This window comes from Lethenteron reissneri, unplaced genomic scaffold (genome assembly GCF_015708825.2).
Source record: "Lethenteron reissneri isolate LAM-NWPU_2019-01 unplaced genomic scaffold, ASM1570882v1 scaffold_136, whole genome shotgun sequence".
Classification (NCBI taxonomy): Eukaryota; Metazoa; Chordata; class Hyperoartia; order Petromyzontiformes; family Petromyzontidae; genus Lethenteron; species Lethenteron reissneri.
In genome coordinates, this window is record NW_026891069.1 from 169,899 (window position 1) to 194,298 (window position 24,400).

Genomic DNA, 24,400 nt, shown 5'->3' on the forward strand with positions numbered 1-24,400 from the left:
CAGCATTTATTTATTTACACGATCTAACCCCAAAAAATTGGTGGCGAAAGCCTACTAAGTGTGAAACCGACGTTCGTACTTGCGCGCTCTAACCCCAAAAACAACCTCTAACATGGATGATATTGGTGGCGAAAGCCTACTAGGTGTGAAACCGAGCATGAGCACACGTGTACATTGAACCTCCATCGCCGTCGTACAAAGACCATCCGTGCTCATCGGTGGAGCGGACTCTAATAGCCCGAAACGGGTCGTGACGCGGGGGCAAACCTGGAGACCAGAGTGTGTGCACCTATCCCCCCGCCCCCCTCCGCACCACTTACCTGAACGTCTGGAAGCGAAGGATCACGGCCGTCCCCACGGGGCCGGTGATGGTCCAGAGGCAGTCACCGACGTTGGGTCTCCCGAGTAAATCGGCGAACTGGATGGTGCCGCTCGCGGCGGCGAGGTTCATGCGACAGACACCGCCTAGAGCATCGCGGGACACTTTTTAGTTACGGAGTTTCACCTGAACGTATCGTAAAATGGCGGAGGACATCAGAGTCGCCGAGAGATTTATTGAAGCAGGCATCAGAGTCGCCAAGAGATTTATTGAAGTCGGCATCAGAGTCGTCAATTGAGTTGTTGAAGCCGGTAGAATGGTTTTTTTACAAATTCGCCAGGAAACGTGGTGAGATGCATGAAGATGTTCCAAAAGGCGCAATTAGACGCGGCTAGCGTGAGGGCTGAAGACAAGAACGAGGGCTGGATGGCTGAAAGGCGAGATATGACGGCTGTGATGTGCGATGAGAGGATCCCAGTTTGGTTGAAGGAAAGTGTATAATGTAGTCTAAGTAGTTGTAGTGTATAGTAGTGTTGCGTATAGTAGTGTATAGCAGTGTATAGTGGATTGTAGTGTTTCGTGGTGTAGTGTATAGTAGTGTAGTGTACAGTGTGGTGTATAGTCTAGTGTATTATCAGTGTATACTGTAGTGCATAGTGTAGTGTATAGTATAGTAGTGTATAGTATATAGTAGTATCGTGCATAGTAGTGTATAGTAGTGTAGTGTTTCGTGGTGTACAGTATAGTAGTGTATTGTATAGTAGTATCGTGCATATTAGGTGTATAGTAGTGTAGTGTTTTGTGGTTTGTAGAGTATAGTAGTGTAGTGTATAGTAGTATCGTGCATAGTAGTGTATAGTAGTGTAGTGTTTCGTGGTGTAGAGTATAGTAGTGTAGTGTATAGTAGTATCGTGCATAGTAGTGTATAGTAGTGTAGTATTTCGTGGTGTAGAGTATAGTAGTGTAGTGTATAGTAGTATCGTGCATAGTAGTGTATAGTAGTGTAGTGTTTCATGGTGTAGAGTATAGTAGTGTAGTGTATAGTAGTATCGTGCATAGTAGTGTATAGTAGTGTAGTGTTTCGTGGTGTAGAGTATAGTAGTGTAGTGTATAGTGTAGTGTATAGTACAAGACGGTGGCGAGGCTGTTGTGTGGGGGCCGAGTGCTGGGACACGAGAAAGATGGAGGACCAAGCGATGGCGGTCGCTGAGATGAGGATGCTGCGGTGGATGTTTGGTGCGTGACAAAGCAAAGGTCAAGGCGGATGGAAAATGAAGAAGCAAGAGGAAGACTCGAGGCGGTGGAACTCACAGAGGAGACGAGAGAGAGGGACGGGCTCTGGGTGTGGTTCAGTCGTGCGGGAGAGGCGACAGGAACATCGCGTGGGTCAGAGGGTGGCGAGCGATGCAAGTGGATCGAGAGGAAGAAAGGTAGAAGAGGTGGGGTAGGTGGGGGTGCGATGTGGTGAGTACAATGTGGTGGGTGCGATGAGGTGAGTGCGATGTGGTGGGTGCGATGTGGTGAGTGCGATGGGGTGGGTGCGATGTGGTGGGTGCGATGAGGTGGGTGCGATGTGGTGGGTGCGATGTGGTGGGTGCGATGTGGTGGGTGCGATGTGGTGGGTGCGATGAGGTGGGTGCGATGTGGTGAGTACCATGTGGTGGGTGCGATGAGGTGGGTGCGATGTGGTGGGTGCGATGTGGTGGGTGCGATGTGGTGGGTGCGATGTGGTGGGTGCGATGTGGCGGGTGCGATTTGGTGAGTACCATGTGGTGGGTGCGATTTGGTTGGTGCGATGTGGTGGGTACGATGTGGTTGGTGCGATGTGGTGGGTGCGATGTGGTGGGTATGATGAGGTGGGTGTGATGTGGTGGGTGCGATGTGGTGGGTGCGATGTGGTGGGTGCGATGAGGTGGGTGCGATGTGGTGGGTGCGATGTGGTGGGTGCGATGTGGCGGGTGCGATGTGGCGGGTGCGATGTGGCGGGTGCGATGTGGTGGGTACAATGTGGTGGGTACGATGAGGTGGGTGCGATGTGGCGGGTGCGATGAGGCGGGTGCGATGTGGTGAGTGCGATGTGGTGGGTACAATGTGGTGGGTGCGATGAGGTGAATGCGATGTGGCGGGTGGTGTGTGTGGCGGGTGCGATGTGGCGGGTGCGATGTGGCGGGTGCGATGTGGCGGGTGCGATGTGGCGGGTGCGATGTGGTGGGTGCGATGTGGCGGGTGCGATGTGGCGGGTGCGATGTGGTGGGTGCAATGTGGCGGGCGCGATGTGGCGGGTGCGATGTGGCGGGTGCGATGAGGTGGGTGCGATGTGGTGGGTGCGATGTGGCGGGTGCAATGTGGTGGGTGCGATGTGGTGGGTGCGTTGTGGTGGGTGCGATGTGGTGGGTGCGATGTGGTGGGTGCTGGTTGTGGTGGGTGCGATGTGGTGGGTGCGATGTGGTGGGTGCGTTGTGGGGGTGCGATGTGGTGGGTGCGAGGTGGGGTGCGATGTGGTGGGTGCGATGTGGTGGGTGCGATGTGGTGGGTGCGATGGGTGGGTGCGAGTGGTGGGGTGCGTTGTGGTGGGTGCGATGTGGTGGGTGCGATGGGGGGTGCGATGTGGTGAGTGCGTTATGGTGGGTGCGATGTGGTGGGTGCGATGTGGTGGGTACGATGAGGTGGGTGCGATGTGGTGGGTGCGATGTGGTGGGTGCGATGTGGTGGGTACGAGTGGTGGGTGCGATGTGGTGTGGTGGGTGCGATGTGGTGGGTGCGATGGGTGGGTGCGATGTGGTGGGTGCGATGTGGTGGGTGCGATGTGGTGGGTGCGATGTGGTGGGTGCGATGTGTGGGTGCGATGTGGTGGGTGCGATGTGGTGGGTGCGATGTGGTGGGTGCGATGTGTGGGTGCGATGTGGTGGGTGCGTTGTGGTGGGTGCGATGTGGTGGGTGCGTTGTGGTGGGTGCGATGAGGTGGGTGCGATGTGGTGGGTGCGATGTGTGGGTGCGATGTGGTGGTGCGATGTGGTGGGTGCGATGAGGTGGGTGCGATGGGGTGGGTGCGTTGTGGCGGGTGCGATGTGGTGGGTGCGATGTGGTGAGTGCGATGGGATCGTGGTGACCCAAGGAGCTTAAAGAGAGATGGCGCAGGAACAGGGCGGTGTGGAGGTCGGCAAGGAGAGCAGAGGAACTTCTCCACGTGGAGTGGGACAAACGCCTAGAGGAAGGAGTATGTGGGTCTCTGTGGAAGTCCATGGGTCGGTGTGGGGGTCCGTGGGTATCTGTACGAGTCTGTGGGTATTTGTGGGAGTCTGTAGGTATATGTATATATCTCTGGGTCTCATTGTAGGTCCGTGGGTCTCTTTGGGTGTCTGTGGGTATCTGTACGAGTCTGTGGGTCTCTGTAGAAGTCCATGGGTATCTGTAAATATCTGGGTCTCATTGTAGGTATGTGGGTCTCTGTGGGAGTCTGTGGGTCTCTGTAGAAGTCCATGGGTATCTGTACATATCTGGGTCTCATTGTAGGTCTGTGGGTCTCTGTGGGAGTCTGTGGTATTTGTGGAAGTCCATGGGTATCTGTACATATCTGGATCTCATTGTAGATCTGTGGGTCTCTGTGGGTGTCTGTGGGTATCTGTACGAGTCTGTGGGTCTCTGCAGAAGTCCATGGGTATCTGTACATATCTGGGTCTCATTGTAGGTATGTGGGTCTCTGTGGGAGTCTGTGGTATTTGTGGAAGTCCATGGGTATCTGTACATATCTGGGTCTCATTGTAGGTCTGTGGGTCTCTTTGGGTGTCTGTGGGTATCTGTACGAGTCTGTGGGTCTCTGTAGAAGTCCATGGGTATCTGTAAATATCTGGGTCTCATTGTAGGTATGTGGGTCTCTGTGGGAGTCTGTGGGTCTCTGTAGAAGTCCATGGGTATCTGTACATATCTGGGTCTCATTGTAGGTCTGTGGGTCTCTTTGGGTGTCTGTGGGTATCTGTACGAGTCTGTGGGTCTCTGCAGAAGTCCATGGGTATCTGTACATATCTGGGTCTCATTGTAGGTATGTGGGTCTCTGTGGGAGTCTGTGGTATTTGTGGAAGTCCATGGGTATCTGTACATATCTGGGTCTCATTGTAGGTATGTGGGTCTCTTTGGGTGTCTGTGGGTATCTGTACGAGTCTGTGGGTCTCTGTAGAAGTCCATGGGTATCTGTAAATATCTGGGTCTCATTGTAGGTATGTGGGTCTCTGTGGGAGTCTGTGGGTCTCTGTAGAAGTCCATGGGTATCTGTACATATCTGGGTCTCATTGTAGGTCTGTGGGTCTCTTTGGGTGTCTGTGGGTATCTGTACGAGTCTGTGGGTCTCTGAGGAAGTCCATGGGTATCTGTACATATCTGGGTCTCATTGTCGGTCTGTGGGTCTCTGTGGGAGTCTGTGGTATTTGTGGAAGTCCATGGGTATCTGTACATATCTGGATCTTTATGTAGGTCCGTTGGTCTCTGTGGGAGTCTGTGGGTATCTGTACGAGCCTGTGGGTCTCTGTAAAAGTCCATGGGTATCTGTACATCTCTGGGTCTCATTGTAGGCCTGTGGGTCTCTGTGGGAGTCTGTGGGAATTTGTGGAAGTCCATGGGTGTCTGTACATCTGTGGGTCTCTTTCTTGGTCCGTTGGTCTCTGTGGGAGTCCCTAGTTATCTGTACGAGTTTGTGGGTCTCTGTAGAAGTCCATGGGTATCAGTACATCTCTGGGTCTCATTGTAGGTCTGTGGGTCTCTGTGGGAGTCTGTGGGTATTTGTGGAAGTCCATGGGTATCTGGACATCTCTGAGTCTCCGTGCGAGGCCAAAACGTGAGAAGCCGCTTGTCAATGAAATACTCAAGCCAAGTGGACGAGTCACAGCAAGCGCTGCCTCTGCCCAGCCCACAACTTCCATTGTGCACAGACTCAGCCCAACCACCAGGGGGGGGGGGAGGGGCAGTAATGGCACAGGCGTTGTGACGTCATCGCACTGCAGCCAATCAGATATGGGCGAGGTCACAATTGGGAGGGCATGATGAGGGTGGTGGTGGGGGTTGTAATGGCGTCGTGTATATTAGTGGAATTATAATAGTAGTAGTAATAGAAGTTAGATTTGCGATGCTACAAGTCTGGCTGATCTTGTTACAAATTATCAGCGTTTAGTTACCTCTTTGTTTGCCGTAGCTGAGGGGCGTAGCCAAATGAATCAGCACCCGCCGCCCCGTAGAGGTAGAGACCGAATGGCTGAGTCGCGTGTTCCACACGGAACTGCTGATTTCCAAGTCCCAAGTTCAGCTCCCCGGCCACGAACTGGAGGTCGTTTGTCCGGACCCACTGGATCTTATCGCACAGTGTCTCGTTGTTCATGACGATCCCACATTTGTCTGCATCCTTGGCGATCACGATTAACACGTTTGTAAAATCTGGTTGAGTCGCAAACAGGTACTTGTTAGAGAACTTGCTGGTCGGTATGATGTTCATCTGGAACGGGTCCATGGAATACCCTTGAGTTGTAGACCCACCCTGGCATATGTACATGACCCCTACGTTTACAGATGAGTTTATAGACAAAGTCTGGTTTGCATATACAGGTACGCTGATGCGACCGTAATTGGTCAACGCGTAGGTTGTTAAATTCCCAGCGACACTGACACTGACACTGACGCTTGCGCTTGTAGGCGAAGTGATTATGACGCTGTCGTCTGTTGACTTGATGGACACAGGGAAGACCAGGTAAGAGGAGCCCCACGTCGGTACTGGCAAAAGCTGCTCTGTCACAAAATTGCAAAAATTATGAACAGTGAGGCACCGATCTCCACTGAACACGGCCACAGGATGACTCGAGAGTACCCTGGTCCCAGTCAGAGATGATCCTTGGAACTGCACGACTTCGTTTTGTTGTAGAATGATGTTGAGTTCGTTGGAGTACGTGACACCGTTGAATGTAACATTGCTGCTCAAAAACATCTGCACCATCACGTTGTTGTAGGGACTGACTATCGCGAATTCGTTCAGGGTTATCCTACCAGATACAGGAGTGACTACGTAATATTCTGTTCCCAGCTCCTGCTCAGGGATCATCATGAATCCATCGGTCGTTGCAATTCGTTTCGACATGCCCCACACTGAGATGTCACCGTCAGAATGAACGGACACGATTTTGTTGGTGACGATGCCGTTCTCTCCGATCATTGCCGCTACCGGGATGGATACATTGCCGACGGAAAAGGGAGGCAGGAGGACGGACTGCAAGAAGTTCACCGCGGGGACCGAGACGGTGACCTGAGCGCTGCTGTCGTAGCTGGCGAAGTCCACCACAAGCGCGTCGACTACCTGCACGTAGTTCTGCATAAATGCGCCGAAGAACTGACGTCCCACACTGCTCCCGGCTCCGTTCCCTGCAAGCGGTGACGACAGCATCAGTGCAAGCGAAAGAGGTCAACTTTTGAGAATAAGGCCACGAGATCGACAGTAAAAATCACCCTTCATGTTGGTTGTTAAAGGATGACGTGAAAACAAATTTCTTGAAGCGACAAATAAAATGCGTCGTTCGCTTTTAGCGGGGTTTTATTTTTAGATGTAATCGTTTTTAACGTTTGACGCATGAAGCCATCACATCGCCACGGTGGCTACTTCGCTGAGCCTCTATCATTTGCGATTGAGAATGAGGCCACGAGGACGACCGATTGAAACAAAAAAAATTCCTCAACGCGGCAATAAGCGGGGATTAGAGAAAAAACACTGAAAGTGCAAACGAGAGCTTAAAGTGTGCGTGGTTAATGCAGACTTTACTCCTTGCAAATGGTATCACACCTATTTGGCGTTTGACAATCCTAACGCACCTCTTGTTTTGCTATTGCCAGAGAAAAGTATAAAAACCCAATCTTATTTTTCCGCCTTTGATACTGGTGAAGTATGGGAATTGACGGCAGGAACTTCTTGACGGGTAACACACTTTTATTAAATCCTTTAGGTATCACAATACAACGTGTGGTCTTTCTTCTTCCTCCGACACACTCCACTAATCTCGTGTAAGCTCTAGGCCTCTGGCTACACCCGATACACTTGACTCGTGTAGACCCTATGCCTCTGGCTACACACAATATACTCGACTCGTGTAAGCCCTATGCCTCTGGCTACACAATACACTCGACTCGTGTAAGCCCTATGCCCTGGCTACACATAGTACATTCGGCTCGTGTAGACCTATGGCTACACCCACTACACTCGCCTCTGGGTTACACAGAGTCCCGGTCCCCTTAGGACAGCGGGGCTAGGTACCGCAGGGCTCTAGGTCTTCATCCCCGTCTTCATTCTTCGCTGGTTACACACTGCCCTTACGCCTGTGTGCATCCCCTTTTATAGCCCCTGCTCACGAGAGACGGAGCTGATGCGGCGTCGACGTGAGCGTCGTTCCTTAATGAACCAATCACGACGCACTCTCTCTACGATCCGCTTTCCCCAGCGCGTGTTAACATTACTCCACCAATCACACTGCGCTGCCACCTGATCACTCCCTCTCAGCGCGTCACCGGCCCACAGCCAATCGGTACCCCGTAACCCACGACCCCGCGCTGACCCCTGATCCTCCACCGTCAGCGCGCGTCACCACCTACACAGCCAATCATCACGCACTGTGCATACGATCCTTAATCCCAGCGCGTATCACCTCTACACTGGCACAAAGGAAAAGTTCCACACAAGTAGAGGACTTCGTGTTACATGCATGTTACACGCATGCCCCCTCCACGGGTCAAGCCTGCGCCGGATACAGCAGCAGAAGCATCGTCAGAATCAGCAAGGCAGAGCCACACCGTGCCAGTTTCTCAGCGACCAAATCGCGTCCGATGTGGAAAGAGCGAAAGCGTCGTGAGCCAGCCCCCTTGAGTCAACTCGCGCAGCCGGTCACGACCGGTTGTGACGCAATGGGGCCGGCTCGCGTACGCAAATCCTCTCCAAATGTGAGACCCGTCAAAGGTTCAAGCGTGCGGGGAACGAGTAAGCGAGCGCGGCGGTTGGGGGCGCTGTGCGGGCGGTGCGGACGTGGGGTTGAGAAACGGACGATGCGTGAGGAGGGGAAGGTGGGGGGGGGGTTGAGATGCCTCATGCTCGATGCGGGTTAGGAGGAAGAAGAGGAGGCAGGAGGCAATTGTGGCATGGGGTAGAAAAAACCCGATTTTTCCAGCGGCAGGCATCGGGGTTTTTTCTTTAAAACAATTAAACCCGATTTTGGGCAATTAAAACCTGGTTTGACGAATACTAAACTCTGATCCAAGGCTTAGGCTGCTTCCTCGTCTGTGCTGCTATCGTACTCGGGGGGGGGGGGGGGCGTCGGCGTCTTCTTCATCATAGTTGTCGATCAACATGATCTCGTCGCCGCCGGAGACGAGCAACACGGCGCTGCTGTCATCATCAACGTTGGGGGGCCGAGAGCCGTGTGGGCACCGCTGTTGGACATCGTCGTCGGTGTTGGAAAATGGAAATCGCTCAATAAGAAAATGGCGTCAATGGCGCAAATGGGCGGAAGCAGGCACGGTATCCGGCGCAAGCAGACATTGTGGCCGAAACGTCGTGAGAATTGTATTTTATACTGGTAGGAACGAAGTGAACCAGCCTACAATAGATTATATTGTCCGTCCGTCCGTCCGATTAGGTGTAGCAACATCGCCCCCTACTGCAAACACTTGGCAGGACCCTACAAAAACCTTTACACTCTGTGACGCTTTCCGGCTAAACAAGTGTAACATTCCCTTATAATTCCCTGAGATAGCTTTTAATTAAAACATTTTTTAATTCCCTGAGATAGCTTTTAATTAAAACATTTTTCCTGGCTAAACAGTGTAACATTCCCTTATAATTCCCTGAGATAGTTTTAATTAAAACATTTAATTTAAAATGAACTCACAGCGGCCTAAAGCCTACAGCTAGGCCTAAAGCCTAGAACTAGGCCTAAAACTCTCCCTTCGTATCGTACCCCCGCGTGTGTCAAAGGGAGTTAATGTTTAACAATGTTACATTCCCTGATGTTTTTAAATAGAAACATTTACATTTAAAGTTTTTACATTAATAATTAAAACATTTAAATTACTAATTAACTCACAGCGGCCTAAAGCCTACAGCTAGGCCTAAAGCCTAGAACTAGGCCTCAAACTCTCCCTTCGTATCGTCCGATTAGGTGTAGCAACATCGCCCCCTACTGCAAACACTTGGCAGGACCCTACTAAAACCTTTAGACTCAGTGAGGCTTTCCTGGCTAAACAAGTGTAATAATACAATATGTTTATATTCTTTGGTTATTCGTTCCTACCAGCCCACCCCGCAGGGTCCTGTTTATGTTTAATTTGTATTACTTTATTATTTCCCTTCTACGTGACTTTACCGAAAGAACCATAAAGATGAATCCCTGCAGTCACGAAAGCTTTAAATCGAAATAATAATAACAGTAGTAGTAGAAGTTAGATTTGCGATGCCACAAGTCTGGCTGATCTTGTTACAAATCCTCAGCGTTTAGTTACCTCTTAAGTTGCCGTAGCTGAGGGCGTAGCCAAATGAATCAGCTCTCGCCGCCCCATAGAGGTAGAGCTCAAACGGCTGAGTCGCGTGTTCCACCAGGAACTGTTGATTCCCACTTCCCAGGTTCAGCTCCCCGGCCACAAACTGGAGGTCCTTTGTCCGAACCCACTGGATCTTATCGCACAGCGCCTCGCTGTTGATGATGATCCCACATTTGTCTGCATCCTTGGCGATCACGATTAACACGTTTGTAAAATCTGGTTGAGTCGCAAACAGGTACTTGTTAGAGAACTTGCTGGTCGGTATGATGTTCATCTGGAACGGGTCCATGGAATACCCTTGAGTTGTTAACCCACCCTGGCATATGTACATGACCCCGACGTTTACAGACGAGTTTATAGACAAAGTCTGGTTTGCATATACAGGTACGCTGATGCGACCGTAATTGGTCAACGCGTAGGTTGTTAAATTCCCAGCGACACTGACATTGACACTGACGCTCGCGCTTGTAGGCGAGGTGATTATGACGCTGTCGTCTGTTGACTTGATGGACACAGGGAAGACCAGGTAAGAGGAGCCCCACGTCGGTACTGGCAAAAGCTGCTCTGTCACAAAATTGCAAAAATTATGAACAGTCAGGCACCGATCTCCACTGAACACAGCCACAGGTTGACTCGAAAATACCCTCGTCCCAGTCAGAGAGGATCCTTGGAACTGCACGACTTCGTTTTGTTGTAGAATGATGTTGAGTTCGTTGGAGTACGTGACACCGTTGAATGTAACATTGCTGCTCAAAAACATCTGTACCGTCACGTTGTTGTAGGGACTGACTATCGCGAATTCGTTCTGGGTTATCCTACCAGACACAGGAGTGACTACATAATATTCTGTTCCCAGCTCCTGCTCAGGGATCATCATGAATCCATCGGTAGTTGAAGGTCGTTTGGATATGCCCCACACTGAGATGTCACTGTCAGAACGAACGGACACGATTTTGTTGGTGATGATGCCGCTCTCTCCGATCATTGCCGCTACCGGGATGGATACATTGCCGACGGAGAAGGGAGGCAGGAGGACGGCCTGCGAGAAGTTCACCGCGGGGACCGAGACGGTGACCTGAGCGCTGCTGTCGTAGCTGGCGAAGTCCACCACAAGCGTGACGAGTCCCCGATCGAAGTTCTGCATAAATGCGCCGAAGAACTGACGTCCCACACTGCTCCCGGCTCCGTTCCCTGCAAACGGTGACGACAAAATCAGTGCAAGCAAAAGAGGTCAACTTTTGAGAATAAGGCCACGAGATTGACAGTAAAAATCATCCTTCATGGCGGTTGTTAAGCAGGATGGGAAGAAACAAACTCTTGAAGCGACAAATAAAAAACGGCGTTCGCTTTTAGCGGGGTTTTATTTTTCGACGTAGGCTGTCTCGGCCTCGCTGTGCGCTGCGTTGCACCGCTAGCTGAGTGGTTAACCTCGCGTCCAACAAACCCTCAGAGCCAGGATGAACATCCGACTCCAAACGTCATTTATTGAATTTAACGACGTAAAACTGGTAAGAAAACAGCACAGATACAGCATTTGTTAATACCCAGAAACACCAACACAATGAATGAACACCACAGCATCATAACATTGTCTTAGATAACATGTTTCTAAACAATAGATCCTGGATGGACCAGGCCCCTACATTACCACTGAATAACTATACAAGATCATAAGCTGCTGTGTTACTTAAAGGCACATCGTGTATTCATCACACTGCACTCAAAATGTACAGTATTACACATAGCACTAAATTGTGGATGAGATATTTCGTCATCCTTGCTCTCAGGATCGCAATCTAGTTACTTGGGTACAAGTTTGACTCGACTTATTAAATTACAAGTAACATTCACAATAAGGAAAGTAGCAGGCTTCGTTGTTAACTAGGCCTCGTATTTATCATGACAATTTAACAGCATTACAAAGGCATTTACATCATTATAACGGTCATTCAAACATTATAACAGCATTGCCAATATTATAAGAACATAAACGAACTTACAGACAATGCTTCTTAAAGTCCCACAATGGACAATTGAGGCTGGCTTCACTGGGACGCGATGTGTGCCGCCATCTTGAATTATGTGTGTAATGGCCGACGCCTGCGTGGTTGAGCGGGAATCTTAAATCGCAACTTCCTGGTCACGTGACCAAAATTAGCATCAAAAACAGGAAATTCCTGTGTGCATATGCCGCCCCCACCCCCCATCTGCCGTGAGGCAAAACCCCTGCCGTGAGGCAGAACATATGCGTTTTTATCGCTTGACGCATAGAGTGAACACCGCACTATCATTTGCGATTGAGAATAAGGCCACGAGGGCGACCGATAAAAACAAAAAAACAATTCCTCGCTTTACACGGCAATGAGCTGGGATTAGAAAAACAAAAAAAAACGCTTAAAGCTAAAAAACACTTTGAGCGCAAATACGCGCTTAAAGTGTGGGTAGTTAATGCAGACCTCACTCCTTGCAAAAGTTATCACACCTAGACTCCAAATATACAGCGGCAGGCATCGTCATGGTCGAGATCGAACCCTCGACCTCCTGTATACCAGGCGAGGTAGTCAACATCTCCTAGCCACCGTGATGATGATGATGTGAGAGAGACGAAGACTCTCCATCTTTTCTCTTGCCCGTGCCACTCACTCACTCACCCACTCACCCACTCACCCATCACTCCATCTCCTCTCTAGTCCGTACCACTCACTCATTCGCCCACTCACCCACTCACCCATCACTCCATCTCCTGATCTCCTCTCTAGTCCGTGTCACTCACTCACTCACCCACAACAACACAACAACAACCGCCATTCGCCACGAGGTGGCGGTGACGTCACCATCGCAATCATTGAAGATTTGGTCCAACAACGACTGAATGCTGATGTACCGGCCCTGGTTAGACACTGCCTCACCAACATTTACTTCACCTGGAATGGAACATTCTACAAACAAGTTGAAGGTACCCCAATGGGTTCTCCCTTATCTTCAGTTGTAGCCAATGTTTTCATGGAAAATTTTGAGACAGATGCCATCCAGGCATCCACCCTACGTCCTTCCTTGTGGAAGAGATACGTAGATGAAACATTCGTCATCTGGCCACATGGCCTACCATGAGTATGGGTCTGTGTGGGTCTCTGTGGGTCTGTATGGGTCTCTGAGTGTGGGTCTCTGTGGGTCTCTGTATGGGTCTCTATGAGTATGGGTCTGTGTGGGTCTCTGTGGGTATGTGTGGGTCTCTGAGTGTGGGTCTCTGTGGTTCTCTGTATGGGTCTCTATGAGTATGGGTCTCTATGAGTATGGGTCTGTGTGGGTCTCTGTGGGTCTCTGTATGGGTCTCTATGAGTATGGGTCTCTGGGTCTCTGTGGGTCTGTGTGGGTCTCTGTGGGTCTCTGTATGGGTCTCTATGAGTATGGGTCTCTGGGTCTCTGTGGGTCTGTGTGGGTCTCTGTGGGTCTCTGTATGGGTCTCTATGAGTATGGGTCTCTGGATCTCTGTGGGTATGTGTGGGTCTCTGAGAGTGGGTCGCTGTGGTTCTCTGTATGGGTCTCTATGAGTATGGGTCTCTATGAGTATGGGCCTGTGTGGGTCTCTGTGGGTCTCTGTATGGGTCTCTATGAGTATGGGTCTCTGGGTCTCTGTGGGTATGTGTGGGTCTCTGAGTGTGGGTCTCTGTGGGTCTCTGTATGGGTCTCTATGAGTATGGGTCTCTGGGTCTCTGTGGGTCTGTGTGGGTCTCTGTGGGTCTCTGTATGGGTCTCTATGAGTATGGGTCTCTGGGTCTCTGTGGGTCTGTGTGGGTCTCTGTGGGTCTCTGTATGGGTCTCTATGAGTATGGGTCTCTGGATCTCTGTGGGTATGTGTGGGTCTCTGAGAGTGGGTCGCTGTGGGTCTCTGTATGGGTCTCTATGAGTATGGGTCTCTGGATCTCTGTGGGTCTGTGTGGGTCTTTGAGTGTGGGTCTCTGTATGGGTCTCTATGAGTATGGGTTTCTATGAGTATAGGTCTCTATGAGTATGGGTCTGTGCATCTGTGTGGGTCTCTGTGGGTCTGTATGGTTCTCTGAGTGTGGGTCTCTGTGGGTCTCTGTGGGTCTGTGTGGGTGTCTATGAGTGTGGGTCTCTGTGAGTCTGTGTGGGTCTCTGAGTGTGAGTCTCTGTGGGTCTCTGTATGGATCTCTATGGATCTGCATTAACCACGCTGTCATAATATTTGGCTGAGGCTCTAAATGTCCACGCGATAAACCGCTCACGTTGCGGCCGCTATCGTTCGACATCGGCAAGGTCACTTATCTGATTATAAACAAAAAGACAAAAATAGAAACAGCTTTAGTGGTGGGGGGCTTTACAAAGTGCTACAAGTTAGAGATGACGAAAACAAAAAAAACTGGTTTAGTCTTTTAATTATTTATTTTTGCACGCTTTTATTTAACTCACTCAGTCTGTTGTCGTTGTTGTTGTATCCTCAAATCTTTTAACTCCATTTTAACCCACTTCACAATGTGGTATTGACTGCAAACTTGGTATACTTATTTCATACTGATGACAATACGATATTCTATCATAAAAAAATATTTATTTATTTACATTTTTTAAAATATGTTATGTTTCGGCTTGGATCTAATTGTCCACGCTCAACTGACGTTGGCTGTAATCGCCCACGGTCCCATACATCATGGCAAGCTTCGGGCCACGTCCTGGAGTCGTGGAGTTCTCCCATCACTAAAGTACATTCATATTTACGATGTGACCATCGATCTACTTACTGCTGGATGGCTGCTATGAATCTCTACGCGATGTGCTACTTTGTTTGAGCCAATCGTTCTTGGCCAGTTAGGTTTTGCAAAAAAGCGTGTTTTAAAAAAAGTTTTTAAAATATATATTTTGTACTATGCATGGCGCGTGCGTTCTGCTGAAAAGAAAAAAAAACGAGAGTCGATTTGCATGATGAAAGTAGAGACTGTTTTCATTGTTCGTGATCCGTCAACCCGGTTTTCTAGTTCCCTCATGCAAATCCACTACTTTTTTTTCTTCAATAGAATCTTGGATCTTATTCCGCGAAGTTCACATAGTTTCGTGGGTGGGGCTCCCTTTTGTTCGCGAGAGACAGTTCACGTAGACAAAAGGCTTCATCTGTTGGGTGTTTGAACACCTTTAACGCGTCTGGTGTAGGCCAATCAGTTTCAAAGTCAATGCATATACTGAGACTATGAGTATGGGTCTGTGCGTCTGTATGGGTCTCTATGAGTATGGGTCTCTATGAGTATGAGTCTCTATGAGTATGAGTCTCTATGAGTATGAGTCTCTATGAGTATGGGTCTGTGCGTCTGTATGGGTCTCTATGAGTATGAGTCTCTATGAGTATGAGTCTCTATGAGTATGAGTCTTTATGAGTATGAGTCTCTATGAGTATGGGTCTGTGCGTCTGTATGGGTCTCTATGAGTATGAGTCTCTATGAGTATGGGTCTGTGCGTCTGTATGGGTCTCTATGAGTATGGGTCTGTGCGTCTGTATGGGTCTCTATGAGTATGAGTCTCTATGAGTATGGGTCTGTGCGTCTGTATGGGTCTCTATGAGTATGGGTCTCTATGAGTATGAGTCTCTATGAGTATGGGTCTGTGCGTCTGTATGGGTCTCTATGAGTATGGGTCTCTATGAGTATGAGTCTGTGCGCCTGTATGGGTCTCTATGAGTATGGGTCGGTGCGTCTGTATGGGTCTATATGAGTATTGGTCTCTATGAGTATAGATCTGTGTTTGAACACCTCAACGCGTCTGGTGTAGGCCAATCAGTTTCAAAGACAATGCATTTTACGTTAGTATTGTGATTAATATCAGAGCAATGTCTGGTTAGCATGTTCACCACAAATTATGTGTGTGTTTAACGCGGAGACGTGAATCCTTGCAAAGTGATTCGTCTGTTTAGTGTTGGAACACCTGCATACACCTGGTCTAAGCCAATCAGTTTCAAAGATTATGCATTTTACGTTAACACATTCCTGCTGTGGAGGGAGCTGGTAGGAACGTTGGGTTGCTCGGTCAATGGCCAGGGTCAACAGCGGCGTGGTGTATTCCGCAAATATGGCCGACTGTGAGGGCGGGCACAATCCGGCGTGAGTAGGTTAAACGTTGAGTTTTATAAGGGCACCACGGGGTGACCAGCCCCTCCCTCCCCTCCCCACTCAGCCCCTCCCCTCCCCTCCCCACCCAGCCCCACCCTCCCCACCCAGCCCCTCCCCACCCTCCTCACCCAGCCCCTCCCCACCCTCCCCTCCCCACCCAGCCCCACCCTCCCCACATAGCCCCTCCCCACCCTCCCCTCCCCACCCAGCCCCTCCCCTCCCCACCCAGCCCCACCCTCCCCACCCAGCCCCACCCTCCCCACCCTCCCCTCTCCACCCAGCCCCACCCCTTCCATTTTTGGATGCACGACGGACGGACGGACAGAATAATCCCCTGTGGGCTGGTGTAACCAGGAGGTTACTACCAGTATTATTGTGATTAATATCAGAGCAATGTCTGGTTAGCATGTTCACACAAATACTGTGTGTAGTTAATAGAAGTGCAAACTGATTCGTCTGTTCGGTCTTTGAACGCCTGAACACGATCCCTGTGTTTTATTTTGGCCAGAAACTGTACAAACACCACTTATCATCATCGTGATACTCGCCAGAAAACAATGTCCCACCCATAATGTAGCTGCTGCTCACCCCAAGCTATAAGTGTGTACCTGTGTGTGTGTGTACATGTGTGTGTGTGTGCACATGTGTGTGTGTGTGCACATGTGTGTGTGTGTGCACATGTGTGTGTGTGTGTGCACATGTGTGTGTGTGTACACTGTGTGTGTGTGTACACTGTGTGTGTGTGTGTACACTGTGTGTGTGTGTGTGACTGTGTGTGACTGTGTGTGTGTGAGCAGCGCCACACCTATTACCATCCTTAGGGGAAAAAAACGGTAATCCAATCTCTGACCCCCAGGAACAGGTTTGCAGATTTGCTGAGCATTTCTGTGAGGTCCTGGGGGAGGGGAAATCTCTCAGCCAGGAAAACATCATGGCACAAAGTGGGAATGACCCTGCTGAGGCTGCGGTGCCCCAAATATTGGAGGAGGTCACCCCCTGTGAGTGGCTGGCTGAGGTGCCATCTGTTGAGGAAGTACTGAAGGCGATCTGGAGTCTGAGTCCAGGAAAGGCACTGGGCAGAGATGATCTCCCAAGCGAAATGCTGAGGGAGGGTGGCGTTTGTGCACAGACTGCCCTATATGACATGATAAGGACAGTCTGGACCACTGGACGGGTTCCGCAGGATTGGAAAGATGCCCTGGTGGTTCCCCTCTTTAAGAAGGAGGACTGCACAGACTGTAACAACTACAGGGGCATCTCACTCATCAGTGTGCCGGGAAAGGTCCTGGTAAGGATTATTCAACATCGCCTTGCTAGGCACGCTGAGGAGAGGCTTGCGGAGCCCCAATGCGGTTTCAGGAAAGGGCGGTCCTGCACAGATGCCATATTTTCTATCCGTCTGCTACAGCAGAGGTGTAGGGAATTCCAACAAGACCTACATCTCTGCTTTTTTGACCTGGTCAAGGCCTATGATACCATCAGTAAGCCTGGGCTCTGGGCTGTTCTTCGTGCTTTCGGAGTCCCTGACCCTCTGCTCACGATCATTAAGGACCTTCATGATGGTGAGCGGGCCCGGGTAAAACTACATGGCCGGGAGTCAGAGCCTTTCCCTGTTCACCTTGGGGTGCGACAGGGATGTCCTCTGGCTCCCACATTATTTAACATCTATTTTGACCACGTAGTTCGTGAAGCCTTCAATAGCTGTACCGGGGGGGTTTCCATTTGGTACAGATATAATGGGAGGCTGATCGACGCCCGGGTGCGATCAAGAGATGGCTCCCTATTGGTCAACCACGTTATGTATGCCGATGATTTGGTAATAGCTGCTCATTCAGAAGAGGAGTTGGAGACGCTGCTGCTGAGACTGGAGCGTGCCACGAAGAGGTGGGGCCTTACCATCAGCCCCACCAAAACTAAGCACCTGCCTGGGTATTTTGTACCATCGGACACTCCACCCCCACAACTCCCAATCGGTGATGGGGCAGTAGTGGAGAGAGTGGAGAGTTTCCCATACCTGGGCAGTGTGCTTATGACCGGCTCCAGTTTAATAGCAGAGGTCTCACTCCGAATCAGTCGAGCGGCAATATCTTTTTATCGGTTGCGTAACGCTGTGTGGAAGCTACCTGGTCTGTCGCTCCGCACGAAGCTTCAGGTCTTCTCGGCCACAGTCATTCCTTCCCTTCTCTACGCTTGCGAAACGTGGACCCCCCTAATGGAGCATCTTCGCCGGTTGGAAACATTTAGGCTGGCCTGCCTACGATCCATCCTGGGTTTAACCAGGCTGGATTGTGTGAGGAGCTCACAAATTCTTGAAAGATCTGGTCAAAGTCCCATCGGTGAGCTCCTCCGGCAGGCAAGGCTGCCTTGGCTGGGTCATGTAGCCCGCATGCCCAGCCACCGCATGCCTAAACAGCTTTTGTTCGGCCGGATCGAGGGGGCTAAACGGGCGCGGCACGGGCTAGAGAAGAGATGGAGTGATGTGGTACAGGAGGACGTGGAGCTGAGTGGACTTGCCGATGACTGGTACCAGCGGTGTCAAGATCGGCCTCAGTGGAGGAGGCTCGTGAAGGACGCTACTGGGCAGTTGGAAGCAGTCGCCCTCCAACAACAACGGAGGGCGGAGGAGCGACGCTCACAACAACGAGCGGAGCGCAGGGTGGCTAAAGCACAGCAAGTTGGTACAGTAGGGGGCACAGGTGGTGCATCAGCCAGTCATCTCGGTCATCTCGGTCAGTCGACCCGTGGCACCTGCTGGGTCTGCCCCGTGACCTCCTGCCAGCGGGCGTTCGACACTTCACGTGGCCTCAAGGTGCACTTGGCCTGGCACAAGCGTCGTGGTGACGTCACCGCCACTTAGTGGCGAATGGCGGTTGTTGTTGTTGTGTTTGTGTACACTGTGTGTGTACGTACACACTGTGTGTGTACCTGTGTGTGTACCTGTGTGTGTGTACCTATATGTGTGTGTACCTGTGTATACCTGTGTGTGTATCTGTGTGTGTGTACCTGTGTATACCTGTGTGTGTATCTGTGTGTGTGTACCTGTATGTGTACCTGTGTGTGTGTACCTGTGTATGTGTACACCGTGTGTGTACACTGTGTGTGTACCTGTGTGTGTACCTGTGTGTGTGTACCTGTGTATGTGTACCTATGTGTGTACCTGTGTGTGTATACACTGTGTGTATATCTGTGTGTGTGTGTACCTGTGTGTGTGTACCTGTGTGTGTACACTGTGTGTGTACCTGTGTGTGTGTACCTGTGTGTGTTCCTATGCGTGTACCTGTGTGTGTGTACCTGTGTGTGTGTACCTGTGTGTGTGGACCTGTGTGTACCTGTGTGTGTGTACTCCACTACACACTACACTATACACTCCACTACACACTCCGCTACACGCTCCACTATACACTGCAAAGATCCCCCGTGTAGCCTGTAACAGACTGAAGGGGCAAGTGCTGTTAGCGAGTAGCAGCACCTATGAAGGCCGGCACGGCACACGAGCTGGATGGGTGGCCAGCACCACGCCCGGCCGCCTTTGTCTCCCCCAGTGATGATACATACTGCACAGCGTTACACCAGGTACTCATTTGAGGCTGAGTCGACCTAGGGGAGACCCAGGAACGGTTCAGATAATCGTCACTGGTGTTGACCTTGAGCGGAAATCGAACCCGGGTCGCCAGGTTCATAGCGCAGCGCGCTAACCACTACACCACCGCTCCCCACACTATACACTACTCACACTTTGCTATACACTACACACTACACACACTACGCACACCCACATATTCCCATAGACACCCAGACTCATAGACCCACAGAGACCCATAGAGACCCACAGACTCAAAGACCCACAGAACCCACAGAGAACCATAGAGAATAATTGAACCACAGAGTCCCACAGAGAATCATAGAGAATCATTGAACCACAGAGACCCACAGACTCAAAGACCCACTGAACCCACATAGACCCATAGAAAATAACTGAACCACAGAGACCCACAGAGACTCATAGAGAATCATTGAACCACAGAGACCCACAGAGACGCATAGACCCACAGAGACCCACATAGACCCATAGAGAATAATTGAACCACAGAGACCAACAGAGACTCATAGAGACCCACAGAGACCCACACAGACCCACAGAGACCCACAGAGAATAATTTAACCACAGAGACCCATAGTGACTCAATCAACCACAGACACCCATAGAGACTCATATAACCACAGAGACCCACAGAGGCCCACATAGACCCACAGAGACCCACAGAGAATAATTGAACCACAGAGACTCATAGAGACTCATATAACCACAGAGACCCACAGAGACCCACAGAGACCCACAGAGACCCACACAGACCCACAGAGACCCACAGAGAATAATTTAACCACAGAGACCCATAGTGACTCAATCAACCACAGACACCCACAGAGATCCACAGAGAATAATTGAACCACGGAGACCCATAGAGACTCATATAACCACAGAGACCCACAGAGACCCACACAGACCCACAGATAATAATTGAACCACAGAGACCCATAGAGACTCATATAACCACAGAGACCCACAGAGACCCACAGAGGCCCACAGAGACCCACAGAGAATAATTGAACCACGGAGACCCATAGAGACTCATATAACCACAGAGACCCACAGAGACCCACACAGACCCACAGAGAATAATTGAACCACAGAGACCCATAGAGACTCATATAACCACAGAGACCCACAGAGACCCACAGAGGCCCACAGAGACCCACAGAGAATAATTGAACCACAGAGACCCATAGAGACTCATATAACCACAGAGACCCACAGAGGCCCACAGAGACCCACAGAGGCCCACAGAGACCCACAGAAAGCCACAGAGACCCACAGAGAACCACACACAGAGACTCATCGGATCGTTCCAAGAGGTCGGCCCCTTAAACTCACCGATTTGCAGCGCCAACACCGCCACCGCCACCACCACCACCGGCAGAGTCATCGCTGTAAATTCGAATTGTCAACGATCTTCTTCTGAAACAAACCCAATTGTTGTATGTGTATATATACGTGTGTGTGTTGTATTATCTAATTGTGCGAAAGAATGTAACTCTTTCGAGACCTCCGTCAGCCGCAGGAGCAGTAGGTGGGGGTCTTTGTGCGAGGGATCCTGACGTGTGTGCATTTATAGACTGACACACAGACAAAGACAAAGATCCCCCGTGTAGCCTCGAACAGACTCTAGGGGCAAGTGCTGTTAGTAGCAGGTAGCAGCAGCAGCAGCAGCCTATGAAGGCTACCGGCACTTTGGCACACACAGAGGGGGTGGGTGGCCAGCACCACGCCCGGCCGCCTTTGTCTCTCGATCAGTACTAGCGATGTTTACACATCGCATCAAGGACTCATTTGAGGCCGAGTCGACCTAGGGGAGGACCGGTTCACCGGTGTTGGCCGTGAGCGGGAATCGAACCCGGGTCGTCGGGTTCGTAGCACTAAACACTACTGCACTACTGCTCCCCATATACACACACACAGACACACACAGACACACAGACACGCACACACAGACACGTACACACAGAGACACACACACATAGACACACAGACACACACAGACACACACACATAGACACACAGACACACACAGACACACACACATAGACACACAGACACACACAGACACACACACAGACACACAGACACGTACACACAGAGACACACACACATAGACACACAGACACACACAGACACACACACAGACACACAGACACGTACACACAGAGACACACAGACACACAAAGACAAAGATCCCCCGTATAGCCTGAACAGACTGTAGGGGCAAGTGCTGTTAGCGAGCACCTATGAAGGCCGGAACGGTACACGAGGGGGTGGGTGGCCAGCACCACGCCCGACCGCCTTTGTCTCCCTAGTGGCGATGTTTACACACCGCACCAGGTACTCATTTAAGGCTGAGTCGACCTAGACAGACACACACACAGACACACAGACACACACAGACACACAGACACGTACACACAGAGACACACACACATAGACACACAGACACACACAGACACACACACAGACACACACAGACACACAGACACGTACACACAGAGACACACACACATAGACACACAGACACACACAGACACACACACAGACACACAGACACACACAGACACGTACACACAGAGACACACACACATAGACACACAGACACACACACAGACACACAGACACGCACACACAGAGACACACACACATAGACACACAGACACAAACAGACACACACACAGACACACAGACACGTACACACAGATACACACAGACACACACACACAGACACACAGACACACACAGACACACAGACACGTACACACAGAGACACACACACAGAGACACACACACATAGACACACAGACACACACAGACACGCACACACACAGCCACGCCCATATAGACAGACAGACACACACAGACACACACACACACAGACACACACACAGACATATACAGACACACACACACACAGACACACACACATAGACACACAGACGCACACAGACACACATACACACAGAGACACACAGACGCACACAGACACACACACACACAGAGACACACAGACACACACAGACACACACAGACACACACACAGACACACAAAGACTCACACAGACACACACACATAGACACACAGACACACACAGAGACACACACAGACACACACAGACGCACACAGACACACACACAGAGATACACAGACACACACACACAGACACACACACAGACATAGACACTAACACACACACAGGTCCACACACACACAGGTACACACACACAGGTCCACACACACAGTGTACACACACAAAGGTCTACACACACACAGGTACACACACACAGGTACACACACACAGGTACACGCATAGGAATACACACAGGTACACACACAGGTATACACACACAGGTACACACACAGGTACACACAGGTACACACACAGGTACACACACACAGGTACACACACAGTGTACACACACACAGTGTACGTACACACACACAGTGTGTACGTGTACACACACAGTGTGTACACACACACAGGGCCACACTCATAGCTTGGGGTGAGCAGCAGCTGTATTATGGGGGTACATTGTTTTCTGGCGAGTATCAAGAGCCACGGAAATTAAAATGATACTACTGTAGGGGTGTCAGGGGAAGGATTCCCACCAATAGATGGGTTAGTGGGAGGGGTGATCGAAGAGATATAAGGAGAGAACGGGCGGGAAGAAGGGGCCTTTGGCGGGAACGATATTGGGACGGCTGGGGACAGGTGTGGATGGAAGGAAAGGAATAAAGGACGAGACCCCTGCAATCTGGTGTCGGCTCCTACTTTACATCTGGTGGCAGCGGTGGGATCTCATGGCTACAAAGAAAAATCCCCGCGGGAAAGAGCCAAGGGAGGAGGAAGCAGGGGCCGGGGATCCTTCCCATCCCGGGCAACAAGGGGGCCTGCTATCAGAAGCAGCAGCAGGGGGCCCGGATCGCCTGGAGGACCCCATGGAGGACCGCATGGCCCGCGTGGAGAGGGCACTCCAGGAGCTCCTACAGAGGCTCCCTATGGGGGGCCCGCCAGCACCGGGACCCCCACCCCCACGCGTACTACGGGAGGAGAGGCCACGGGACCCGGAGGCCGACCAGCCGGCCGGGCAAGAGCCGCAACCAACCTCGTCACGCCAGCCGCCGCCGGTCCCGCCAAAACCCCCAGGGCTAACCACCCGACACGGAGAGCAGGTGGCCGGACGGCCGCGTCGGCTGGGGCCCGTCGACAAGTTCGTGGCCGAGGAAGAAGACTGGGAGGAGTTTGTCCGCCGATTCGAGGCTGCCTTCCACGCTCTCGAGTGGACAGACGAAGAGGCACTACGAGCGCTGCCATCCGTTCTGGGCAAGGAAGCAATCGCCTCTTACACCTCCCTTCCCTCGCACAGCAAGACCACGCAACAGGCGGCCTACGAGGCTTTGGGGGAGATCTATTGCCCGGCAGAAGGAGCCTTTAAACGGTTCCAGGATCGCCAGCGAGGGGCTAAAGAATCCCCTTTATCCTACAGGGGTGCGCTGCTCGTGTTGGCGAGGAGAGCTTTCCCTCGCCTGGCTGAAGAAGCGCTCGAGGACCTCGTGGTCGAGCACCTCATCGCCTACGCTTGCCGCGCCGGCGTTGTAATGCCCGTGGTGACGCCGGGGGAACGCACCTCGCTGTGGGCTGCCCGGACCATCCAAGCCCACGAGCAGGTCATGGGCCGGGCGCCACCCGTGGGCCCGGTGGCTGGCGCGGCGGGGGGGAACAGCCGAGCCGTTGCTGCGGCGCTACTGGGTCCAGCAACACCAACCGCCGAACCTGCACCGTCGCCACAGGCTGCCTGTGGGGCAGCTGG

At 51.2% G+C, this 24,400-nt stretch overlaps 1 protein-coding gene across 1 annotated transcript; it reads right to left on the reverse strand.

Annotated features, from left to right (window-relative positions):
* Positions 1-326: 326 nt before the first annotated feature.
* On the reverse strand, positions 327-21,115 carry LOC133362077 (uncharacterized). Its single transcript, XM_061581040.1, has 4 exons — positions 20,921-21,115; positions 9,833-11,062; positions 5,485-6,715; positions 327-465 (listed from the first exon to the last, which is right to left on the reverse strand). The coding sequence occupies exons 1-4, from the start codon at positions 20,970-20,972 to the stop codon at positions 384-386; spliced, it is 2,595 nt and encodes an 864-aa protein (XP_061437024.1). The 5' UTR covers positions 20,973-21,115; the 3' UTR covers positions 327-383.
* Positions 21,116-24,400: the final 3,285 nt, after the last annotated feature.

Bases quoted from the DNA above. Each gene is read 5' to 3' on its own strand.
- LOC133362077 (XM_061581040.1), bottom strand. From the start codon at position 20,972: ATGACTCTGCCGGTGGTGGTGGTGGCGGTGGCGGTGTTGGCGCTGCAA. The intron at 6,716-9,832 runs GTAACTAAACGC...CACCGCTTGCAG, and splicing joins CAGCTACGGCAACTTAAGAG to GGAACGGAGCCGGGAGCAGT. The intron at 466-5,484 runs GTAACTAAACGC...GCGATGCTCTAG, and splicing joins CAGCTACGGCAAACAAAGAG to GCGGTGTCTGTCGCATGAAC.